The sequence below is a fragment of the Schistocerca cancellata genome, chromosome 1 (genome assembly GCF_023864275.1).
Source record: "Schistocerca cancellata isolate TAMUIC-IGC-003103 chromosome 1, iqSchCanc2.1, whole genome shotgun sequence".
Classification (NCBI taxonomy): Eukaryota; Metazoa; Arthropoda; class Insecta; order Orthoptera; family Acrididae; genus Schistocerca; species Schistocerca cancellata.
Genome location: NC_064626.1, coordinates 1,134,397,230 through 1,134,421,917, shown reverse-complemented (window position 1 = coordinate 1,134,421,917; position 24,688 = coordinate 1,134,397,230). Strand labels below are relative to the sequence as shown.

Here is a 24,688-nt window from a genome sequence, read left to right as displayed (position 1 = left end):
AGGGCCTTTCTAAAAGCTTTTTATACTAGGGTTTTGACACCACACGTCAGACTTGTCACATCATATCTGCGTGACCGGATGTTTCACCTTCATGCTGAAGGTGGCATCTCAACAAATAGGCCTATACGAGTGGCAGTGCCACAGGGGTCAGTTCTCGGCTCCCTGATGTACTCTGTGTATACACCTGATGGACCACGCACCAACAGAGTATCACTCACACTTTACACACCACACACTATGCGTGTTTCCTAAGAGTCGACGTCATTCATCACTGCTTACAGGAAGCATGCAACACCCTGGGGTCTTGAGCAATGAAATGTCGACTGAAATATAATGCCACTAAAAGCCAGGCCGTCATAATAGAGTAATAGACATAGACTCCCCCCATGAACCATGGACCTTGCCGTTGGTGGGGAGGCTTGCGTGTCTCAGCGATACAGATAGCTGTACCGTAGGTACAACCACAGCGGAGGGGTATCTGTTGAGAGGCCAGACAAACGAGTGGTTCCTGAAGAGGGGCAGCAGCCTTTTCAGTAGTTGCAAGGGCAACAGTCTGGATGATTGACTGATCTGGCCTTGTAACAATAACCAAAACGGCCTTGCTGTGCTGGTACTGCGAACGGCTGAAAGCAAGGGGAAACTATGGCCGTAATTTTTCCCGAGGGCACGCAGCTTTACTGTATGTAGCATGGAGAGCTGCATCAAACCAGTCTCAGGACTGAAGACCACAACAACAACAGACATAGACTGCCTATGGACCTTCAGCCATTGCGAATCATGGGAGTCCCCACCCCTTGGTCTCGCAAGGCTAAATAGCTAGGAGTAACCCTCGATAGGCACCTTACCTGGAAGCCGCATGTCCATGAGGTCTGGGGGAAAGTGAATGGTAGTTTGAAGGCGCTATATCCATTATTCAGCCCACAGTCAGCACTTCCTCCACACTGCAGAATTACGCTATATCTGGCACTGATCCAACTAATGCTAGATTATGTGTCAGCAGTGTGGAGGAAGGGAGCCAATACACATGTACATCAGCTCCAAGGGGTGCAAGTGAGAGCTCTGAGACTCACCTTGCTCCTACTGTGAGACTACCTGACCAGGGCCTTGAATGAGGAAACAGGGATTGCATAAAACATACTGTCCGACCGTTCTATGAAGCATTGCAGCAGTCTGATAATAGGCTCATTTCAAGTCTGGGAAACTAGCAGCACCGGCGATGGACTACCAGATGGCCCGACCTGCTTTAGTAGTGAGATAGTTGGTAACACAAACACGTCAATGCTCCAGATGCAAAGAGTAAACACACAAATGTTAGGAAAATAAAGCAAACATGGAGGAACCATAGGAATAGTTGGAGAGAGCCTGCACAAACACAGACAGAAAGAGCTGTCCTTTAGGAAAAGAGCAGGTGATGTACAGTTGCAGGTTTATCCTACCCCATCAGAGCCATGCAACCTATGCTAGTATGTCATATACCAACCCAGGCCATATGGATGATTCCCCTCACCACCAGCTTCTCTGAGCTATGCAAATGTGAGTTGGCCTTTCAACACATCCTCTGCTCCCATAATCATCCTGGTCTGAGTCTCAAATAACACAACGTCCATGCACCCTCCACCCAACAGTTTCCCCTTTCTCCATCCTGTCACACCCTCCCAATTCATGTCTCTGCATCACTTTCAGCATATGCTGCTTCCTATTGGCTCCAACAACCATGCTTCACATGCCTAACCCACATACCTGCCACCCTTCCCTCCTGCATTCCTAGCTGGCAAACTGGCTGTCTCCATCTGAGCCACTAGCAACTCACCTCTAATCCTCTCCATGCCTCCCACCTCCATCTCCCTCTACCCATCCCACCCAACACCCTATCCCCCTCCCTCACCCATAACCTAGTCCATCTGCCAAAATGCAGCATTGCCACTGTTAGTCCATCCAGCAATATGTAGGAGCGTAGGTGCATGTGTGTGTGTGTGTGTGTGTGTGTGTGTGTGTGTGTGTGTGTGTGTGTGTGTGAGTCATTTTGTGTGTGGTCATCAACAACTATGTGCTTCTGCTTCTTTTTGCTGAGTAGTCTCCTTTAACTGAAAAGTACTAACAAATACAGCAGTGCGCAGACTCCAGAAACAATGTTTATTTTTGTATCATCTACAACTTATCCTGTCTGAATACGGTGTCGTATTAGCTAACATAAATAAGGAAATAAATCATTGAAGAGCACCTAAGTTTGGAATACATTGTTAGTAGCATATAACACCCTCTCATGCTGATGATAATGGCACCAGTTCCACATGACACTATTCATCATTACATCATCTCAGAGGTATCCAATAGGATTGAGATGTGGTGAACTGAGAAACCAAGGTAATACACACATGTGTATGGGATGTTTGCCAATGCACTCTGATCCCAGTTATGAGCAATGGAATCCTGTATTATTTCCCTGAATAAACTGGACCTCTGTGAGGTGGTGTAGATGAACAAATTAGTGCATACAGCCTGTTGTCACAACTCCATATAATTTGCTTGAGAGTTCATGCTAAATGTACCCAGCTTTCCGTTTCACATAATGTAAATAATAATATGAGGATCACCATCCCAAACTGTATCCCGTTGGCAAAAGGATGCATTGCTTCAGTCATTCATACTACCATGTTCCTTATATCACAATTTTTTCCACGGTTCCTGTCCATTCTCTGTAGTTACTATGGCACTTTCCTTTGTACTCTGTTATTTGAAGTTATCAACATACTCAGTCTCATAGTGATGTTATATTTTACGATTGTATGGATCTCACACAGCCTTGCCCCTCAGTAGACTGACAATTGATCTTTAGCAATTTACCCCTTTTTGAACCAGTAAAACATTGGGTAATTGATCTTTAGCAGTTTACCCCTTTTTGAACCAGTGAAACATCAGGGAACAAGTGGGGGTTCTATTTATCCAGATGTTGTTGACCATTTCAGTTGGCCTTGGATACAACATATTCATCAGAATCTCTTAGCTCACACAATACTCATAATGCAGTGGTATGAGAAAGCTGCAGAACATGTAGGAGTTCCAAGATATACTACCCCCATGTGCATGTCAAAGACTTGTCAGCAGTCAGTTCAAGGTCTAGTGTTTTGTGTGGTTTATCATGCCAGACATAAGAAAAAAAGTGGTAAAAGAAGAAAATAAAAAAATAAAACTTTCCCTTGGATTTGTAATGGTAGAGCATATTTTTTCTTTGAAATACTTGCAAAAGATTACATATAGTAGTCAAGGCAACCACGGCTGTGAATATACATCTTGGAAATTAGAAAACTGCTTCCGCTGAATGAAAATCTTTTTTATTGGACTCACAACTGATTTCATGGCATCACATCCACATCTCTAGGTGAACAGAAATCTTAGGGCATAAGATGATCAACACTGGACATATATGGAAAATCCAACATTCATTGTCAAAGAACACTAAACTGCTAATGAGGCAGTATGTCAAAAATAAAAGCTGCAGCATAGTAATCGAGTTTCTAATTAATTGTTAAGACCAAAAATTGTAATCTGATGGTGTATCTGTCAACTACTTTAAAAGATAATTAGCGGAAACCAATGATAGGTCCACTGCTGAATTTTGACTAGAAAAATCAGTAGCATTATTCAGGAACTTGATCTTATGAGGCACAGAGGACACTACCTTGAACAGTCTAATACACTACTGGCCATTAAAATTGCTACACCAAGAAGAAATGCAGATGATAAATGGGTATTCATTGGACAAATATATTATGCTAGAACTGACATGTGATTACATTTTCATGCAATTTGGGTGCATAGATCCTGAGAAATCAGTACCCAGAACAACCACCTCTGGCCGTAATAACAGCCTTGACACACCTGGGCATTGAGTCAAACAGAGCTTGGATGGTGTATAAAGGTACAGCTGCCCATGCAGCTTCAACACAATACCACAGTTTATCAAGAGTAGTGACTGGTGTATTGTGACAAGCCAGTTGCTCGGCCACCATTGACCAGACATTTTCAATTGGTGAGAGATCTGGAGAATGTGCTTGCCAGGGCAGCAATCAAACATTTTCTGTATCCAGAAAGGCCCATACAGGACCTGCAACATGCGGTCGTGCATTATCCTGCTGAAATGTAGAGTTTCAGAAGGATCAAATGAAGGGTAGAGCCACAGATCATAACAGATCTAAAAATGTAACGTCCACTGTTCGAAGTGCTGTCAATGCGAACAAGAGGTGACTGAGACGTGTAACCAATGGCACCCCATACCATCACGCTGGGTGATACGCCAGTATGGTAATGATAAATACACGCTTCCAATGTGCGTTCACTGAGATGTCGCCAAACATGGATGCGACCATCATGATGCTGTAAACAGAACCTGGATTCATCCGAAAAAATGACATTTTGCCATTCGTGCATCCAGGTTTGTCGATGAGTACACCATCAAAGGAGCTCCTGTCTGTGATGCAGCATCAAGGGTAACCGCAGCCATGGTCTCTGAGCTCATAGTCCATGCTGCTGCAAACGTCGTCGAACTGTTTGTGCAGATGGTTGTCGTCTTGCAAACGTCCCAATCTGTTGACTCAGGGATCGAGACTTGGGTGCACGATCCGTTACAGCCATGTGGATAAGATGCCTGTCATCTCAACTGCTAGTGATACAAGGCCATAGGAATCCAGCACGGCGTTCTGTATTACCCTCCTGAACCAACCGATTCCATATTCTGCTAACAGTCATTGGATCTCATCCAACGCAAGCAGAAATGTCATGATACAATAAACCGCAATTGCGATAGGCAACAATCCGACCTTTATCAAAGTCGGAAACGTGATGGTACACATTTCTCCTCCTTACACGAGGCATCACAACAACGTTTCATCAGGCAACGCCGGTCAGCTGCTGTTTGTGTATGAGAAATTGGTTGAAAACTTTACTCATGTCAGCATGTTGTAGGTGTCACCACCAGCGCCAACCTTGTGTGAATGCTCTGAAAAGCTAATCATTTGCATATGACAGCATCTTCTTCCCGTCAGTTAAATTTCGCGTCTGTAGCATGTCATCTTCGTAGTGTAGCAATTTTAATGGCCAGCAGTGTATTAAAGGCATGAAAATAGGTGAGCTGATTATTTTCATGCCTTTACTTTTAAACCATTTGAGGTGGTGTGCTGTGGACCTTGTGAGATCGAGTTCCAGGAGAGTGAAATTGGTTTTTCTGCAATTGAAATTCAGCATTGGACCTATCACCAGTTTCCACTATTCATCTTTTGAACTAGTTGACAGTTACACCATCAGGTTATAATTTTTGATGTTACCAATCAATTGAGGATTTGGATCATTAGGTTGTAGCTTTTCTTTTCAACATACCGCCTCCTTCGTGGTTTATTTTCATGCCTAAATTGTTGGTGAATGTTGGGTAATCCATATATCCCAATGTTGATCATTATGACCTAAGACATATGTTCACGTAAAGATACGGTTGTAATGCCACTAAACTGTCTGAGAGACCAATAAAATGAATTTTCATGCACCTGAAGTAGTTTTATAATTTCCAAGGTTCTTTGACATGGACTACACTTTTATACTACTAGTAAGTCTAAAAGTCAACAATACTATCTGATGGGTTCTCACACCCTTCATTTTTGCTCTCTAAACATCTTCTCTTTTCTTTCTTCTTATCACCTTTTTTATATTTCGTGTAAGTAGTGTACAATAATACTTTAAATTACAAAATGGATGTGTGAAATATGTGTTGACTTTATTGTGAGTCAGATAGTCACTTCAGAGTTGGAATGTGGCTGAGCTGTCAGCCTATATACAAGTACAGTTGTTCAAAAAACTGCCTCTACATTCATTCAGTTTTATATTTAAAACATTTTAATACTGTTTGTTATGATAACTGTTGTGTTATGGATAAGTCCTATTGTGGCAATGCATTCAGTGGTTAAACAGAATTTCGCTGATGATTTGATACTTGCAAAGATGTGTTCACTGAGAAGTTTCTTTCTTTGTGCAGGATTGCACGAAACAATGAATTACAGATCTTTAATACAAATGGTACAATTCTTGTCAGGCTCAGCACACATAGGAAACTGATTCTATCTCTCACTTTTTATTTGCTTTAGACCTCATTATACTATAACAGACATTCAAAAATGGTTCAAATGGCTCTGAGCACTATGGGACTTAACTTCTGAGATCATCAATCCCCTAGAACTTAGAACTACTTAAACCTAACAAACCTAAGGACATCACACACATCCATGCCCTATGCAGGATTCGAACCTGCGACTGTAGCAGTCGCGCGGTTCCAGACTGAAGCGCCTAGAACCACTCAACCACTTCAGCCAGCAACAGACATTATCTGCTGTGCTATACTGTTGGGAATTCTCAGACTCATAAACCTTTGGTTTACCATTGACTCAGAATCACCAACACACTCTGATGAACAGTACACAATCTGAAGACAGTACAGTCATGTGCCACATATTTCCACTACAGCAGCTTTCTTTAACATAGTTGCTCTTCAGTATATATTTCTGTGTCTTTATTTGACACATTTTGCATGGTTATGCATTCTCTGGTGTTTGTGACATTAGAAACTGATACGTTAATATTCTTCCAGTTCCTGAGGCTCCACCTCTGAATGTAACATGTTCTGCATTGTCGTCACAAAGTATGAAAGTGAGCTGGGGTCCACCACCTGCTGGATTCCATGGGGGTATTATTCGAGGCTATAAAGTTGTCTATAAGCCTGTCATTTCAGACTCAAGTAAGTATTTGTGGTTCATTGTCATGTATATATTTATCAGCTGTATAAATAAATGCCAATAAAAGCTATCACATAAAAGTACTGCTGAATAACTGATGAGTGTGTACAAGCTTCAGTGTATTGGTGGAGGAGAGTAAATAAATAATAAGATAATTATAGGACAAAGTGAAATGTTTTATGTATTGCAGCTCTGTTTTTGAGAGTCATTTACTCTATAGAGACCAATTTAAAATATTATAAATGCTAGGAATTGGATGAATATTGCTTTGTTTTACCCAAATTCCTCAGCCAGTTTTTTAGGCAAGTAGCCTCTACCCAGAAGCATTCAGACACTAACTACACGGTATCTTATGAGGATTAATACAAAATTTCTCCCACTTGTTAGCAGCTACTTTTCCTGAACAATACATCTTGGCCTTCACAGACTGAAACAGCATACCACACACTAACCTGACAAGAGAGATTCAGAACTTTAAAAATGGGAAGACACCAGATTTTGATGAAAATGGCTCTGGGCACTATGGGACTTAACATCTGAGGTCATCAGTCCTTTGATGAAAATTGATTAAATATGATTAAGACAGCCAAGATGCTAGGCTTGCATTGGTTGTTCAGAGTACTGACGGTCATCTAAAATGTGAACAAAATACTGAACAAAAGTAGCCATTATATACTACCCAAAAGATGAAATGAGAAAATTTGATTGGCTTCACTCTGTTGTCACTTGCCTTGAAGCCATTAGAATAATAATAATAATAATAATAATAAAGCAGTTTAAGGAAGTAGTGGGAAACAGTCATATCCAAAAACAATATAATAGGACAGGAACTACTCACAATAACATAAAAGGCCTCACAATTCTATGTCCAGATGGAAATTTACTGTGAAATAATAAAATACAAAGCAAAAAATTCTTTATTGCCATTACTGTTTCTAATAGTCATGAACTACATCATGGCGACAAACAGACCTGATCTTTTTGAGAAAGTTAATCTAGAAGAAGGTATTAGCGACCACAGTGTCATTGTGGCTTCTATGTCAGTGGAAGTTGCAAAACAACCAAAGAAACAGCATAGAGTTGTCTTGTTTGGGAAAGCAAATAGAAGTGTCATTAATGAATATCTTCATAGTCAGCTCCAAGCATTCACCGCAGGACACAAAGATATTGAGCATCTTTGGTCGGAATTGAAAGGTATTGTCCACCAAGTGCTAGAGAAATATGTGCCTAGCAAAAATATAGGGGAGGGAAAGGATCCACCGTAGTTCAACAAACATATTAGGAAGTTGCTGAGAAAGCAGAGAATTTTGCACAGTCGTTTTAAATGTAGTCTTTGCCCCACTGACAAACAGAAATTATGTGGAATGAAAGCAGCTGTCAAAAGGTCAATGAGAGATTCTTTTAATGAATTTGAAAGCAATATTTTTTCTGCAGATTCTAAAAATAACCCCAAAAAATTTTGGTCATATGTAAAATCTATGAATGCTACAAATAATTCAGTACCTTCTCTTGCTGACAGTACGGGCAATGTAACAGATGATGATAAACAGGCTGAAATTCTAAACCTAGCTTTCAAGAACTCATTTACGGTAGAAGACTGCAGCACCATTCCCCCTTTCAATTATCGAACAAATGCAAGGATGGCTGACATAGTGTTTAGTGTATCTGGGATTGTAAAACAGTTAAGATCCTTAGACACCAGGAAGGCATCTGGGGCAGATGGTATCCCCGTAAGATTAGATGTTGACTATGCTACAAATATAGCGCCATTCTTATCCATCATCTATCAGAGTTCAATGAAAGAGCAGAAAGGTCCACAGGACTGGAAGAAGGCCCAGGTCGTAGCAATCTATGAAAAGGGTAAAAAATTGGATGCACATAATTACCAGCCAATTTCACTGACACCAGTTTGTTGTAGAATCAAGCAACATATTTTGTGTACAGACATAATGACCTTTCCTAGACTCTGAGAAGCCCATCTGCAGAAACCAGCGCGGTTTTAGGAAACAGCAGTCATGCGAGACACAGCTCCCTCTTTGTGCATGATATACAACATGCTCTAGATACCAGCTCCCAGGTTTATGCCATATTCCTCGACTTTCGAAAGGTGTTCAACTCAGTTCCGCACTGTCCCTTGCTCCAAAAAGTCTGTGCTTATGGTCTATCCGATGACATATGTGGTTGGATAGAAAGTTTTCTAACAGACAGAGAACAGTATGTAGTCCTGAAAGGGGGAGACTTCAACAGGAACAAGTGTAACATCAGGTGTGCCCCAGGGCAGCATAATAGGTCCACTGCTTTTACGATTTACATAAATGATCGGTTGATGGTATTGACAGCTGCATTAGTCTGTTTGCCAATGATGCTGTAGTCTACAGGAAAGTAGTTTCACACAAAAGTTGTGAACAAATCAGTGAGGATTCACAAAAAAATAAATCTATAAAGTTATCTGGCAGGTATCTCTCAATATTAGTGAGTATAACCTATTGTATGTAACAAAGCAAAAATCCCCACTAACGTAAGAGTACAAAATAAATGCCCAGTCTTTGGAAGTGGTAACATCTGTCAAGTATCTGGGTGTGACTATTCAAAATGATCTCAAATGGACAGATCAGGTAACACAAGTAACGGGTAAGACGAACTCTAGTTTGCAGTTTATTGGTAGACTCCTGAAGTGATTCAGTCCTTCAACAAAGGAAATTGCTTACAATACTTTAGTTCGTACAGTCTTAGAGTATTGTTTGTCTGTATGGGACCCTTACCAGTCAGGTCTGATTCAAGAGATTGAGAAGGTCCAAAGAAGAGTGGCTAGATTCATGACTGGTACATTTAGCCCTCACGAGAGTGTTACAAATCTCATAGAAAGTTTGAAGTGGGACACACTTGCAGATAGACAAAGTGATAAACGGAAGGGGCTGCTCACTGAATTCCAAAATCCAATCTTCGCTGAAGATGTAGAGCATGTATTGTCACCACCAACTTTCTTGTCACACAGTGATCACCATTCAAAGATAAGGGAAATTAGAACTTGTACTGAGGCGTTCAGACAGTCGTTTTTCCCTCGCACGATCCGCAAGTGGAACAGAGGGGGAGAAATATGACTTTGGTGTGAATAGTGCCCTCCCCCACACACCACTTGGTGACTAGTGGAGTATATATGTAGATATGTAGATTAAACCCGTTAAATAAAATTTTAATGAACATAATGACGTGTTATCTGCAGACAGTGTTGTAATGTGGGAAAATCTGTAGCAGAAAAGCAAAAGAAATTCGATTCTATACTACAAACTTTTCCATAAATTAACACCTCATTCCATTTCTAGAATTACCAAAGCCTATTCATACTATATGAATAATTAACACAATAAAATAAACCCCAGGCTTAAAATACAAGATTAGTGTTAAATTACTTACTTTCAGTAGATTTTCTACTAATTAAGATGCTTATATACAAATGTTTTAAGCATTTACGGAATTTAACAGTTTCTCTTAGCAGATCATATTGTCAGTTTAATTTCAGTGCCAGGAATCTCCTGGTATTATGAAGCTTATAATTCTACTGATGTATTTTGTCATTGATCCCACCTTCATGAAGATAGATTTACAAGATATAATCTCCAGATCATAATACATAAATGAAATGATTAAACTGAATCAAATAATCTCCACAACCAATGCACTAATAACATTGTGTTGGTCTTATGGTTTATTATCTGAAGTATGTTAACAGAAGGGTCACTCCAAAAGAAGAGTACTACATTTTTTTTTTCAAAAACCCAACATTTGTTCTACAACTTTGCTATTCATGGAGGTCATAGAAATATTGTTCCCACTAATATTTAACTCCAAATCAACCTGTTTCCACAAGTCACACTGTCAAGCGCACCATCAAGATGGCTGCTGCACTTGAATGTTTGAGGCAACATACTGTTATAGAGTTCCTGTGTTGTGAGAACAAGACAGTGACAGACATTCAGAAGGTACCAAAGAAGTTATATGGGATGATGCTGTTGATCATTGTGTAGTTAGTTGTTAGAAAAGCAAGTTTTCTGCTGACAGCAGGCACCCCAGTACTTGGGATCTCATGTGTAGCAGCAGACCAAACTCTGTATAAGCTCCTGGTAATGTGCAGCTTATTTACAATCTGACTTTGGCATACAAACCCGTAACAGTAAATGAACTGTCAATATGAGTGCAAGTAGGAGAAGTGAGTGTGTGCAGAATATTGAGACAGTTGAAGTTGGAAAACGTTTGTACCAGATAGGTTACTGAGAATGTTAAAGGATTAGAAAGTTTTGGTGGATAACATTGAAGCACCATATCTACAATTCTCACCTGGTTCCATGTGACTTCCACCTCTTTGGTGAGGGAATCCGTTTGTAGAATGATATTTGAAGCTGATGACTGCCTTGTGGAAGATGCTAAACAGTGTCTCAAACATGCCTGCCTTGAAATCCACCATGTAAGTATACTGGTCTTGTTCCACAGTGGTGTAAGGCAATTGAAAGGGGCAGAGATTATGTGAAAGAATGACACTTTGTCTCCCAAAATGTATTAATGTGTGTAAAAATATCAAAGGTGTGGAAAATAAATTGGGTGTAAGGAATGTGAATTTCTTTTGGAGTGGCTCTCACATGTTTGTAGAGTTACAGTGCCTTAAACATTATAGAATTTGAATAAAGTTTCTTTATAAAAGATAACATTTTTATAGTGTTTTCTTGCTTTCAGATGTACATTTGTCCAGGAGTGAAGTGAAAAGAACACCTAGCCTAGAAACTTACCTTCATGGTCTGCTGAAATACACCAATTATTCTGTTAGATTATCAGCTTACACAGATGTTGGCGAAGGAGCCTCAAGCAACTCCATTTTTTGCAATACTGAACAAGATGGTAAACTGCCAGTGTATACCATTTTCATTATCTTATGTTAAAACTACATCTACATCGACTTGGTTACTCTGCAATTCATACGTAAGTGTCTGACAGAGGGCTAACTGAACCACTTTCAGACATTTTCTTATACTTTCAAACATGAATAATAGAGGGGGAAAATGAAGAGTGAAACCTTTCGCTGTCTGCTCCTTTTTCTTTTATTTTAGCATGATGAGGTCATTTCTGCCTGTATGGATGGGAGTCAACAAAATATTGGCATTCAGTTTGTGATTATGATTTCATTAAAAGATTTAATGATTTCCATCCCAACTTGCACATCATATCCATGACATTGTCTCCTATTTTGTGACAACACAAAACGAGCTGTCTTGTTTGAAAAAGGATTGCCAAGTGCCGTGTAGGCATCTCTTTCATAGATTAATGCATTCCATAAGTATACTCCCAATAAATGTAGTCCTTGGTTCACAAAATATTTTTTATGTGATGATTCCAGTTTAAGTTGTTCTGATGACTTTACTAGACAGTAAACAACAGCACGTCCACTAACATTCAAAGAAGGTGACTCAGATTGTCTCCTAAATTGTTTATATTGATAAAGAATATAAAAGGACTATAACATTTTGCTGGGGAACCCCAGAAGTCACTTCAGTTTCATTAGATGACTTCCCATCAATTAGTGCAAACTCAAACTGTGACATTTCTGGCTGGAAATCATGAGTCTAGTTGCACAACTTAGATGATACTTCATAGGCATACAGTTTGATTGGAAGCCACTTGTGAGGAACAATATCCAAAGGTGTCTGGAAATGTAGAATAATGGAATCAACTTCAGATTTCTATTGATAGCACTCAGAGAATAAAGAGCCAGTTGCGTTTCACACGAACATTACTTTCTTAACCTGTGCTCGTTACGTGTAAGTGTCAATGATATGGATCTATAATTCAGTGGATTACTTCTGTTTTCCCTCTTGTGTGATTGTGTGACCTCTGCAACTTTTCTACCTTTGAGTATGGATGTTTTGTTGAGGTGGCAGTTGTATATGACTGCTAAAAACTGTCAATGACATGGGTTTATAATTCAGGGGAGTATTTCTGTTTCCCTTCTTGTATTTTTGTGTGACCTGTGCAACTTTTCCATCCTTAGGGATGGATGTTTTGTTGAGGTGACAGTTGTATATGACTGCTAAAAATGGAGAAATTTCATCAACATACTTTGAAAGGACTCTAATTGGTATACAATATACCAAATAATTTGCCTTTATTAAGTGATTTAACTTGCATCAGTAAACTGAGTATATCAATTTTCAAATTACTCATGTTTCCCTTGATTTGAAATCTGCAATATTTACTGCATCTCCTTTATGATAGGATTCTGGGAAACCATGTTTAGTAACTCCACATTAGTGGTCCTGTTGGTGGAACATTTACCATTGGTGCCATACAGTGAAGGTATTGATTGTGTCTTGCCATTGGTATACTTCACATACAGTCAGAATCGCTCTGGACTGTCTGCCAGATTTTGAGACAGAATTTTGCTGTGATAGTTATTAAAAGCTTCTCATATTGAAGTCAGTGCTAAGTTTTAAGCATTTGTAAACTATCCCTGATTTTGAAAATGTTGCGCTCTTTTAAATCTGCCATTTTTCATTGCTTCTGCAACTGTCTTCTGGTATTTTAAAGTTTCCAACCTGATTTTGGGTGGATCTTAACACTCATGGAAGTCCATCTTCACAAATGTTCTTTGGCTGTGGGTCAGAAGACACTTACCATGCAGGATGAGAAGGAAAGACTGATTTCCTTCTCATCCCATATGGTAAGTCTCCTCTGACCTGCAGTTTTGGGCGACTTTCCTGAAATCTACCCCTTTTCTTAGACCTCTCAAGTCCTTTTCATTCACCCTTGTTCCTTCCTCTTCAACCATTTTGCCCGAAAAAGGAGCCACTTGCTCTGAAAGCTTGCCAGTTTCGACCGTCTTTCTCATGTGTGTGTTCTGCCACCGCTTGGTGAGTAGATTTTTTTATCTATCCAATTAAATTATTATGTAACTGATATATCTGTGTGAAGGTGCCAGCTATAAGAAAGCATTGTAATCAAGTGGTTAGCATTCGTGCTAGGCAAAAGGGTCATGGATGAGATGATGGTTTGAATTCCGCTAACACTTATTTTGAATCCACATTTTTTTCATCACTGCTCACATTATTTAATTTATGTGACATTTGAGAATTATCATAATGACAAAAAACATTTGCTTTTTCATGAAGTTGTAATGAATTTTCTATGTTATTTGAATATTTACTATTTGTAATTAAATTTTCAAATATGAGGGACAGACTTAGAAAGTCCAAGTCGTATCTGGATAAATAACAACATGAATTATGTAATTCACCATCAGTAATATAGTAAGTCACAATTTGCCAGACCACAACAATAATTCACAGTAACTCATCAGGTGTGTTCTTGGCATCATTAAATAATATGGCGTGTGATGAAAAACAAAAGTAGATAAATTATTAAGTCTGAGCAGGAGTTGAACCATCACTTCTTATATGTTCATCCTATGAAGCTCGTACGCTAATCACTTGACCACTGCAATGTCTGGCACCCACGCACATACAAGGGGGGACCCAAAAGTAACCAGAATTTCTTTCTAGAAAGCATATACTTTATTGTTTTCAAATACAACCTTAATCTCCTTCAAAGTACTCTCCATTAGCACACTTGTCCAAATGTTCATTCCAGTGTTAGAAGCACCTTTTAAATTCATCCTCCTTGATACCTGCTAGCACTTTCATGACACTGTGTTTTACGTCTTCCATGTCCGCAAAACGCTTCCCTCTCGAGTCTCTTTTCACCCTCAGGAATAGGAAGAAGTCCGAGGGTGCTAAATCTAGCAAAAAGGGCATGTGGATCAAGGTAGTCGTCTTTGTTGAGGCCAAAAACTGGCAAACGCTGAGAGCCGTGTGCGCAGGAGCATTGTCGTGATGCAGGAACCACATGCCAGAATCCCACAAAGCCGAACGTTTTCGCGACAAACTTCTGCAAAGCCGTTTCATAACCTCCAAATAGAATTGTTTGTTTACTGTCTGGTTTTCAGGGACAAATTCAGAGTGTACGATCCCTTTGATGTCAAAAAAACAGATCAACATCGTCTTCACATCCGATTTCACATGTCGAGCTTTTTTTGGTCGAGGTGAGCCGGGTGACTTCCATTGCGATGACTGTTGTTTACTTTCTGGATCATACCCATAGCACCATGACTCATCATCTGTAATGATTTTGTTGAAAAAATGTGGATCATCTTTGAACGTGTCCATTTCGAGACAGGCTTGAACACGACGATCCCTTTGATCTCTGGTAAGAAACTTTGGCACAAATTTTGCTGCCACTCTTTGCATCCCCAAATCGATGGTCAAGATGCGCTGAATTGAGCTCCAGGACAACCTGGACAAGTTCTCGAGTTGGCCGATTGTCCTGCGTTAATCGTTACTGGTGAGATCATGGATTTTGTCAATGTTGTCTTTGCTTCGAGCAGTTGAAGGTCGACTGGAACAGGGCTGATTTCAACCACCATTTCTCCCTTTTTAAGCCAAGAAAACCATTCGCACACTTGCATTTTACTAAGAGCATGGTCTTTGTAGGCTGTCTGAATCATCGCAATAGTTTCTGCTGCGTTCTTGCCAAGCAAGAAACAAAACTTCACTGCCGCCTGTTGTTCGTAAGAACTAGCCATTTCCTCGTGTCACGTCTGCACTGTACACACATTCAAAGAACTGCCAAAGAAACCACACTTCTCACTGTTGGGTGGCACTGCATGGCAGAATGACTCAGCAGAGCTCTTACTACAACCCTCTGGTGGTGCAACCTGCTACTACAAGTACACAATGTGCAGCATTACGATTCCAGTTATTTTTTGGTCCCCCCCTCATACATGTAAGCCACATAATATACATGAAAACTTCTCTTGCGATTTTCTCAGAATTGCCAGAACAGTGCACCTTACTACTAGCATAGTATGTTGTTTTAATGACCTTCTGAAGGTGTCCAAAGTTTGAAGCACATCTGTGATCCCAATATCATAGCCTCCCCTTGTTAGTATCACAATACAGTCAAGCTTACTTTTCTTTTTGTTCATTTGCATTATTAACTTTAACTCTACAGTGATAAGCTTGTAGTTAGTACTTTTGACAGTTAATATATCATAGATCAGCAGATCACATTACCTATGAGTGGTCTAAAAGATTTTACAGGTAGCCACACAAATAATAGACACCTCAACAGCTGAAACACAACTGCATGACACTAGCTCACTGCTGACTCATATGGAATATTACACAGTGGCTACCAACTGCAGGCAGACTCAATTACATATTAAATGATGGAATTCCAGAATGGAATACTGTATTTATCCAATTATAAAATGAGGTTTTTTCCCAAATTCATCATTCAAAAATATGGTGTCATCTTATATTCACAGATTAAATTATTGTTACTGAGGCCAACGTTTTACATTGTTTAATAGATTAATATAGAGCTCATCTTGCATGTATAGATGAAGCTTTGGCTGTTGAGGTTTCATACAAATTTATTTTGAACAATAATGAAGGATAGGACAATACTTGTGTTTGAATACATTCAAAATCTCCCTACACATCGAAGCATTCAATACAGTATTGATCTTGCTCAAAAAATTACCTGACACTGACTCACAGTGCTAGTGAAAGGGATGTGCAATAGACTATGAACTAGTCACTACAACAATCTAATGTCCTGCTTAAAAATTGACAATTTTTTTGAGACAGAGGAGGAAACAACATTAAATTAAACTTTTGTTGTATTTAAACAGAACATTTATGCTGCTTTTTAAGCAAAGGTGAAAATCTTGTCCTTCAAAAACCATTACTTGGTTTTGAACCCAAGTCAGTTGTAAATGAGAAATTCAAACACTGTAGACGTATTAGAATACGAGTGAAAATGTTACCAACTTTTTAATCAGGTTTAGAACACAACGATGATATTCAGATGAAATGAGAAGGAAAATTAACCCAGAATGACATGTTAAACAAACAAAATAAATCGCATTAAGCAGACTGTAATCATTGTTGAGAGACTAAATTACAGAAAAAAGAACCATTGATGGTACAGTACGAACAGACATCACTAGGTCGCAGGACGAGCAGAAGCTCAAGAATTGGACTGACAGTGATTGTGATTTCTTATTTATGTATTAGTTGCTATTGTTCTTATGACCTGCACCCTAAAAGATATTGCTAACCATGTTTCACTGTTGTTCAAGCACAGCATTATGGAAAGTTTGACGGGGAACAGTACCCAGCTTGTCTGAGAACTATGATGAGTATGGGGAGGGGAGTGTTGAGCAGGCAGAAATTTTGTCATCCTGCCAACCATGGGAATATATTCTGCATACTTTGGCTTTATATGAACATCTACCATGTTTAAACTGTAGTTTTCCTGATTCCTTTTGAACTTGGAATCAAATTGATTTGAAAATTGGATGAATACTCAACAGTAACATACATTTTTGCAGGATACACTAAAAGTCTAGATGGGAGCCAGTGACATACTTACGTGTTTCATGCAGCAATATTGTCAACGCTCACCATGAGGTATGATGGGAATGACTTGGGGTGTGTCAGATGCTGGCTCTACACAGTCAATGAAAGAGTGGCAGGCAGACAATATATTTGTCATAAAATAGTCAATATAGAACTGAAATCTGCCATGTGTTCACAAAAAAAGCTGCTGTGTTCTCAGGTTCCACAGTAACCACAACCTCAGAAATTGCAACAGATTTGGTTGAAACAGCCAAATATTTGTGACACAACAGATATAAGATTCACAACCATCATGTTTGGATGACAACAATGATGATTAAAAATAGTGATACCATATATGACAGGATAAATGAACAAAAAAGAAAGTGAAGATAAAAATCAGTGTAAACTACTTCTTTGTTTATTTTATTTCTTCTTGTATTATCAAAATATAGATAATCAATAAATGGCATAAATTTAGAATAGTTGTAAGGTTAACCCCTTACATGAATAAAAATTTTGATTACTCATAATATGTGGAAAAATAAATTTTTCTCAGGAGAGGGGGGCGAGGTCATCTTATGTGTGGGTAAAAATGGTAATAACAGTATGGAAAGGCGATATTGCTGCTCTCCACATAGCTCACCAGATAGACACAGTGAAAAAGAATGCTACAGATGTTCAGCTTTCAGACTGCATCCTTCATCAGAAGTAGAAAGCACAAACACACACACACACACACACACACACACACACACACACACACACACACACACACGACCAATTTCATCTTTCAGGTTATAACCCTTGAGTCTGCAACTCAGTGTCTTGTCTATGAGGTGAGCATCTATCTACCCTTTCAATAACACATTATTAACACTAGGTGAATGCTCAACCACAACAAACTGCAACATCTAAATAAAAATGCATATAGGTCAGATATTACAAAATATTGAAATTTAAAGCTATTATAATTAACAGAAAAGAGAGAAAAAAAAAAGACATGCAAAAACATTGCTTAGTTTATCTACAGTATAGATGTCCTTCCTTTGGCGTGAATAAGGTTATGTGTCATAAGTTTTGGCAAGCACTTGGCTCTAAAAAAACATGCCAAGAATTTTTCAAGAGAACAAAATTTCCTGTTTTAAATCTTTCACAAGCTACCATTTTACGCCGGAAAAGTTATACCATATGTTTTTGAAGGCAGGAACATTGTAGCTACAAAACTATAACAATGGAATTTTGACAAGATATCATTTTAAGATTAGAATGTTTTGATTACTAATAATTTTCTGAATGTTAAGTATTGAGAAACAGTAAAATGTTTCTTGAAAGAGGAGAGTGAAGACTTTCAGATAACTTATGTGAATTTTGAGACACGATTATTAGCAGGTTTGAATTTCGAATATCACGTAGTTTTAGTGAATCGTAAGTTTAAAATATTTCTTTAAATGAAATTTTTCCTCAAAAACTAATGATACCATTTTCATCAGTAGTCTGAGAACTACACATTGACTAACAAAATTTAGTGGAATACTTCCCCACAAGAGTTTCACAATATCACGTGCTTGTGGTTTATGCATTACAAATACAATATAATCAGTAAGTGGTGCCATTCCACCTTGTTATGTTTCAACCTGTTTTGTGCACCATGTGAGGTCTGTTCCAGCTCTTATTAATTTAATTTATGTAAAACTCACAGTTGCTATCAACACTATCTCTTCAAGTTTGAACATGTCTGGGTGACACTTTCACTGTTAGTATAGAAGGAATCGAGAATGTCTCGTAAGAACATGCCAAGTGCATTGTTACCTACTTTCTAAAAAAAAATATATTTTGCATTTATTTGTGGTGGATTTGGATGTTATGGTACTCAATGTTACCACTACAACCTCGTGGTCCCTAACTTCTGTATCTAGCATGAAGCTCTCTATTTGATCAGAATTATTGGTCACTAATACTTCTAGTACATCACTGCAACCAGTTACACTTTGTATGGACTCAAAGAAAGCATTTAACACAGTTCTGGATGAAGTTTATGCCTACAATCAATTTTAAACATTTATTTTTTCCATCATATCAAGGGAAGATTAAGGTCGCCACCAACTATAATTGTATGAATTGATGAGATGACCTATTAGAAATGAGACTCAAATTTTCCATGAACCTTTCAGCAACCATATTATCTGAATCTGGTGTCGGTAAAAGTAATTGATTATCAATTTATTTCGATTTTTGAAGGTAACTTTTATCTGTATGACCACCCAGCAATCTTATAGGTTGCTTTATTTTAGCAGCAAGATAAACTGCTTCTGATAGCAACAAATAGGCCACCAGTAATTGAACTTGTTTTATTCTTTCTGTACACTGTAAAGTCCTTGGTAAAAACTTCAGCTGAACTTACCTCTGGCTTTAGTCACCTTTCAGTGCCTACAAAAATTTTTGCTTCAGTCCTTTCTCTAAGCTCTTGCTGCTCTGGTTCTTTCCCAACACAGCTACAGTATTCTATATGTATTACTAAATTGAAGTCCCCTCACTGTGTTTTTCTGTCTGTATGTAAAAGCTAATCAAAGGACTTAATGTAGGGATTTTAATACAGTTTTCACTAATTGACAGACCTAGTCACAAGGAAGGTCTGTGTATACAATTTGCAAATATTTTGTGGAAATTGGCTGAACTAGTGGATTAAAGGGTCTCACCATATTTTTCTGTCTATTTAAAGGCTGGCCTCAGGAACTACTTTAGGGAATTTGATATGGTTTTCACCAATAGATAGACTGATTCACAAGAGGTGTTTATGTTTATACTCTATTACCGCTATGAAAAGAAACAGCACTCCAGACCATCGCTCCCAGCTACCGGGCTGTATGGTGGATGACAAGACATGTTGGTATCCCACTGCTGCCCAAGGTGTCTCCAGACACATCTTACTTGTCATCAGGACTCAAAGTGTAACTTATCACTGAAGACAATTGTACTCAGCCAATTAGATTCCAGGCCAAAGGCATGACTGGAATTGTCTTGGACAATGTGGCATACCAACCTAACTCAGCCCAACAACCATTAATGATGGTCTGGGCAGTCATTTCTTTTCATAGCAGGATCCCTACGATTGTCATCTGTGGCACCTCTGCAGCATAGCAATATGTCATTGATATTCTATGCCCCATTTGGTTGCCTTTCATGGCAAGCCATCCTGAGCTTACATTTCAGTAAGATAATGCCCACCTGCACATGACAAGACTTTCTGTTGCTTATCTTTGTGCTTGCCCAGTGCTACCTTGCCCAGCAAGGTTGCCAGATCTCTCCCCAGTTGAGAATGTTTGGTGCATTATGAGCAAGACCTTCCAGCAATTTTGGGATTTTGATGATCTGATTCACAAACTGGACAGAATTTAGAATGATATTCCTCAAGAGGACATCCAACAACTGTATCAGACACTGCCAGGCTAAATAAATGCTTGCATAAGGGCTAGAGGTGGTCCAGTGTGTTACCAACTTGCTCAATTTGTGAAACTGTTTCTCCTGAATAAGTCATCCATTCGTTTCTGAAATTGTAAATATTTGTTTACCAACTTTGGCTCCATATGAAACTGTTATTCACAGTGACTATATATTATTATAAGGAAGGAAAGAAATACAGCAATCAGTCACATTCTCATTGGTTTTATTATTATTCTTGCATATCCAGAACTCAACTATAAATAGCCATCTTTAGTGGATATTTATATCTGAAATTTGTTTATCCAAGAGTAATAAAAGTACCAATGGGATTGCAACTGAGTGCTGTACGCCTATGCTTCTTTATAAATATTTGTTTGTCTGTACACATACATCACATGTACCAATTTCTGTCCCATTCACATAATTCCTTAGTAGTGCACTGTTTTCTGCCTGCTGTGTGATCTCCACAGTCTCCACTTACCTATTCCTTGTAATTTAGAAGAATAACAGTAGAGCTAATTGCACACTGTGTGCTGGACAAGATATGATGAATCAGATTGTCTCAATCATGCCATGTAGCTGCAAAAAAGAAAAAAAGTCTGTAGCCATGAATGTCCTATAAGAAGATTGCAAGGTGACTGGGATGATTGTATTAAGTCTCTCCAAAGAATATTGCATGGCTAAGTTCCCTGGACAAAGAGCTCTGTTGCAACTATCTGTTTATGTTTCTAAACATCCACTCACTGTAACGTAATGCTAGTTTGTTAACATTTTAGTGTGTTTGTTTTATATGCTATTTTTGTGTTTTACATTTGCCACATGTTTCTATAGTTTTACCATTCACTAAATAAGTAAAATTATTCTCAGACAAACTCTAACTTTTTATGTTTCTTTCAATTCTTACTATCATATACACTCCTGGAAATTGAAATAAGATCACCGTGAATTCATTGTCCCAGGAAGGGGAAACTTTATTGACACATTCCTGGGGTCAGATACATCACATGATCACACTGACAGAACCACAGGCACATAGACACAGGCAACAGAGCATGCACAATGTCGGCACTAGTACAGTGTATATCCACCTTTCGCAGCAATGCAGGCTGCTATTCTCCCATGGAGGCGATCGTAGAGATGCTGGATGTAGTCCTGTGGAACGGCTTGCCATGCCATTTCCACCTGGCGCCTCAGTTGGACCAGCGTTCGTGCTGGACGTACAGACCGCGTGAGACGACGCTTCATCCAGTCCCAAACATGCTCAATGGGGGACAGATCCGGAGATCTTGCTGGCCAGGGTAGTTGACTTACACCTTCTAGAGCACGTTGGGTGGCACGGGATACATGCGGACGTGCATTGTCCTGTTGGAACAGCAAGTTCCCTTGCCGGTCTAGGAATTGTAGAACGATGGGTTCGATGATGGTTTGGATGTACCGTGCACTATTCAGTGTCCCCTCGACGATCACCAGTGGTGTACGGCCAGTGTAGGAGATCGGTCCCCACACCATGATGCCGGGTGTTGGCCCTGTGTGCCTCGGTCATATGCAGTCCTGATTGTGGCGCTCACCTGCACGGTGCCAAACACGCATACAACCATCATTGGCACCAAGGCAGAAGCGACTCTCATCGCTGAAGACGACACGTCTCCATTCGTCCCTCCATTCACGCCTGTCGCGACACCACTGGAGGCGGGCTGCACGATGTTGGGGCGTGAGCGGAAGACGGCCTAACGGTGTGCGGGACCGTAGCCCAGCTTCATGGAGACGGTTGCGAATGGTCCTCGCCGATACCCCAGGAGCAACAGTGTCCCTAATTTGCTGGGAAGTGGCGGTGCGGTCCCCTACGGCACTGCGTAGGATCCTACGGTCTTGGCGTGCATCCGTGCGTCACTGCGGTCCGGTCCCAGGTCGACGGGCACGTGCACCTTCCGCCGACCACTGGCGACAACATCGATGTACTGTGGAGACCTCACGCCCCATGTGATGAGCAATTCGGCGGTACGTCCACCCGGCCTCCCGCTTGCCCACTATATGCCCTCGCTCAAAGTCCGTCAACTGCACATATGGTTCACGTCCACGCTGTCGCGGCATGCTACCAGTGTTAAAGACTGCGATGGAGCTCCGTATGCCACGGCAAACTGGCTGACACTGACGGCGGCGGTGCACAAATGCTGTGCAGCTAGCGCCATTCGACGGCCAACACCACAGTTGAAACTTCCTGGCAGATTAAAACTGTGTGCCCGACCGAGACTCGAACTCGGGACCTTTGCCTTTCGCGGGCAAGTGCTCTACCAACTGAGCTACCGAAGCACGACTCACGCCCGGTACTCACTGATTTACTTCTGCCAGTATCTCGTCTCCTACCTTCCAAACTTTACAGAAGTTCTCCTGCGAACCTTGCAGAACTAGCACTCCTGAAAGAAAGGATATAGCGGAGACATGGCTTAGCCACAGCCTGGGGGATGTTTCCAGAATGAGATTTTCACTCTGCAGCGGAGTGTGCGCTGATATGAAACTTCCTGGCAGATTAAAACTGTGTGCCCGACCGAGACTCGAACTCGGGACCTTTGCCTTTCGCGGGCAAGTGCTCTACCAACTGAGCTACCGAAGCACGACTCACGCCCGGTACTCACAGCTTTACTTCTGCCAGTATCTCGTCTCCTACCTTCCAAACTTTACAGAAGTTCTCCTGCGAACCTTGCAGAACTAGCACTCCTGAAAGAAAGGATATAGCGGAGACATGGCTTAGCCACAGCCTGGGGGATGTTTCCAGAATGAGATTTTCACTCTGCAGCGGAGTGTGCGCTGATATGAAACTTCCTGGCAGATTAAAACTGTGTGCCCAACCGAGACTCGAACTCGGGACCTTTGCCTTTCGCGGGCAAGTGCTCTACCAACTGAGCTACCGAAGCACGACTCACGCCCGGTACTCACAGCTTTACTTCTGCCAGTATCTCGTCTCCTACCTTCCAAACTTTACAGAAGTTCTCCTGCGAACCTTGCAGAACTAGCACTCCTGAAAGAAAGGATATAGCGGAGACATGGCTTAGCCACAGCCTGGGGGATGTTTCCAGAATGAGATTTTCACTCTGCAGCGGAGTGTGCGCTGATATGAAACTTCCTGGCAGATTAAAACTGTGTGCCCGACCGAGACTCGAACTCGGGACCTTTGCCTTTCGCGGGCAAGTGCTCTACCAACTGAGCTACCGAAGCACGACTCACGCCCGGTACTCACAGCTTTACTTCTGCCAGTATCTCGTCTCCTACCTTCCAAACTTTACAGAAGTTCTCCTGCGAACCTTGCAGAACTAGCACTCCTGAAAGCTGTGAGTACCGGGCGTGAGTCGTGCTTCGGTAGCTCAGTTGGTAGAGCACTTGCCCGCGAAAGGCAAAGGTCCCGAGTTCGAGTCTCGGTCGGGCACACAGTTTTAATCTGCCAGGAAGTTTCATATCAGCGCACACTCCGCTGCAGAGTGAAAATCTCATTCTGGAAACATCCCCCAGGCTGTGGCTAAGCCATGTCTCCGCTATATCCTTTCTTTCAGGAGTGCTAGTTCTGCAAGGTTCGCAGGAGAACTTCTGTAAAGTTTGGAAGGTAGGAGACGAGATACTGGCAGAAGTAAAGCTGTGAGTACCGGGCGTGAGTCGTGCTTCGGTAGCTCAGTTGGTAGAGCACTTGCCCGCGAAAGGCAAAGGTCCCGAGTTCGAGTCTCGGTCGGGCACACAGTTTTAATCTGCCAGGAAGTTTCATATCAGCGCACACTCCGCTGCAGAGTGAAAATCTCATTCTGGAAACATCCCCCAGGCTGTGGCTAAGCCATGTCTCCGCTATATCCTTTCTTTCAGGAGTGCTAGTTCTGCAAGGTTCGCAGGAGAACTTCTGTAAAGTTTGGAAGGTAGGAGACGAGATACTGGCAGAAGTAAAGCTGTGAGTACCGGGCGTGAGTCGTGCTTCGGTAGCTCAGTTGGTAGAGCACTTGCCCGCGAAAGGCAAAGGTCCCGAGTTCGAGTCTCGGTCGGGCA

The 24,688-nt window shown here is 40.6% G+C and overlaps 1 protein-coding gene across 1 annotated transcript in view; it reads left to right on the top strand.

Annotated features, from left to right (window-relative positions):
• The window catches only part of LOC126133935 (Down syndrome cell adhesion molecule-like protein Dscam2), a 367,718-nt gene that overhangs the window by 213,641 nt on the left and 129,389 nt on the right, over nucleotides 1-24,688 (top strand). The window contains exons 18-19 of the mRNA XM_049915191.1: nucleotides 6,632-6,778; nucleotides 11,505-11,666. Coding sequence (XP_049771148.1) covers nucleotides 6,632-6,778; nucleotides 11,505-11,666 — 309 coding nt within the window. The remainder of the gene's footprint in view (nucleotides 1-6,631; nucleotides 6,779-11,504; nucleotides 11,667-24,688) is intronic.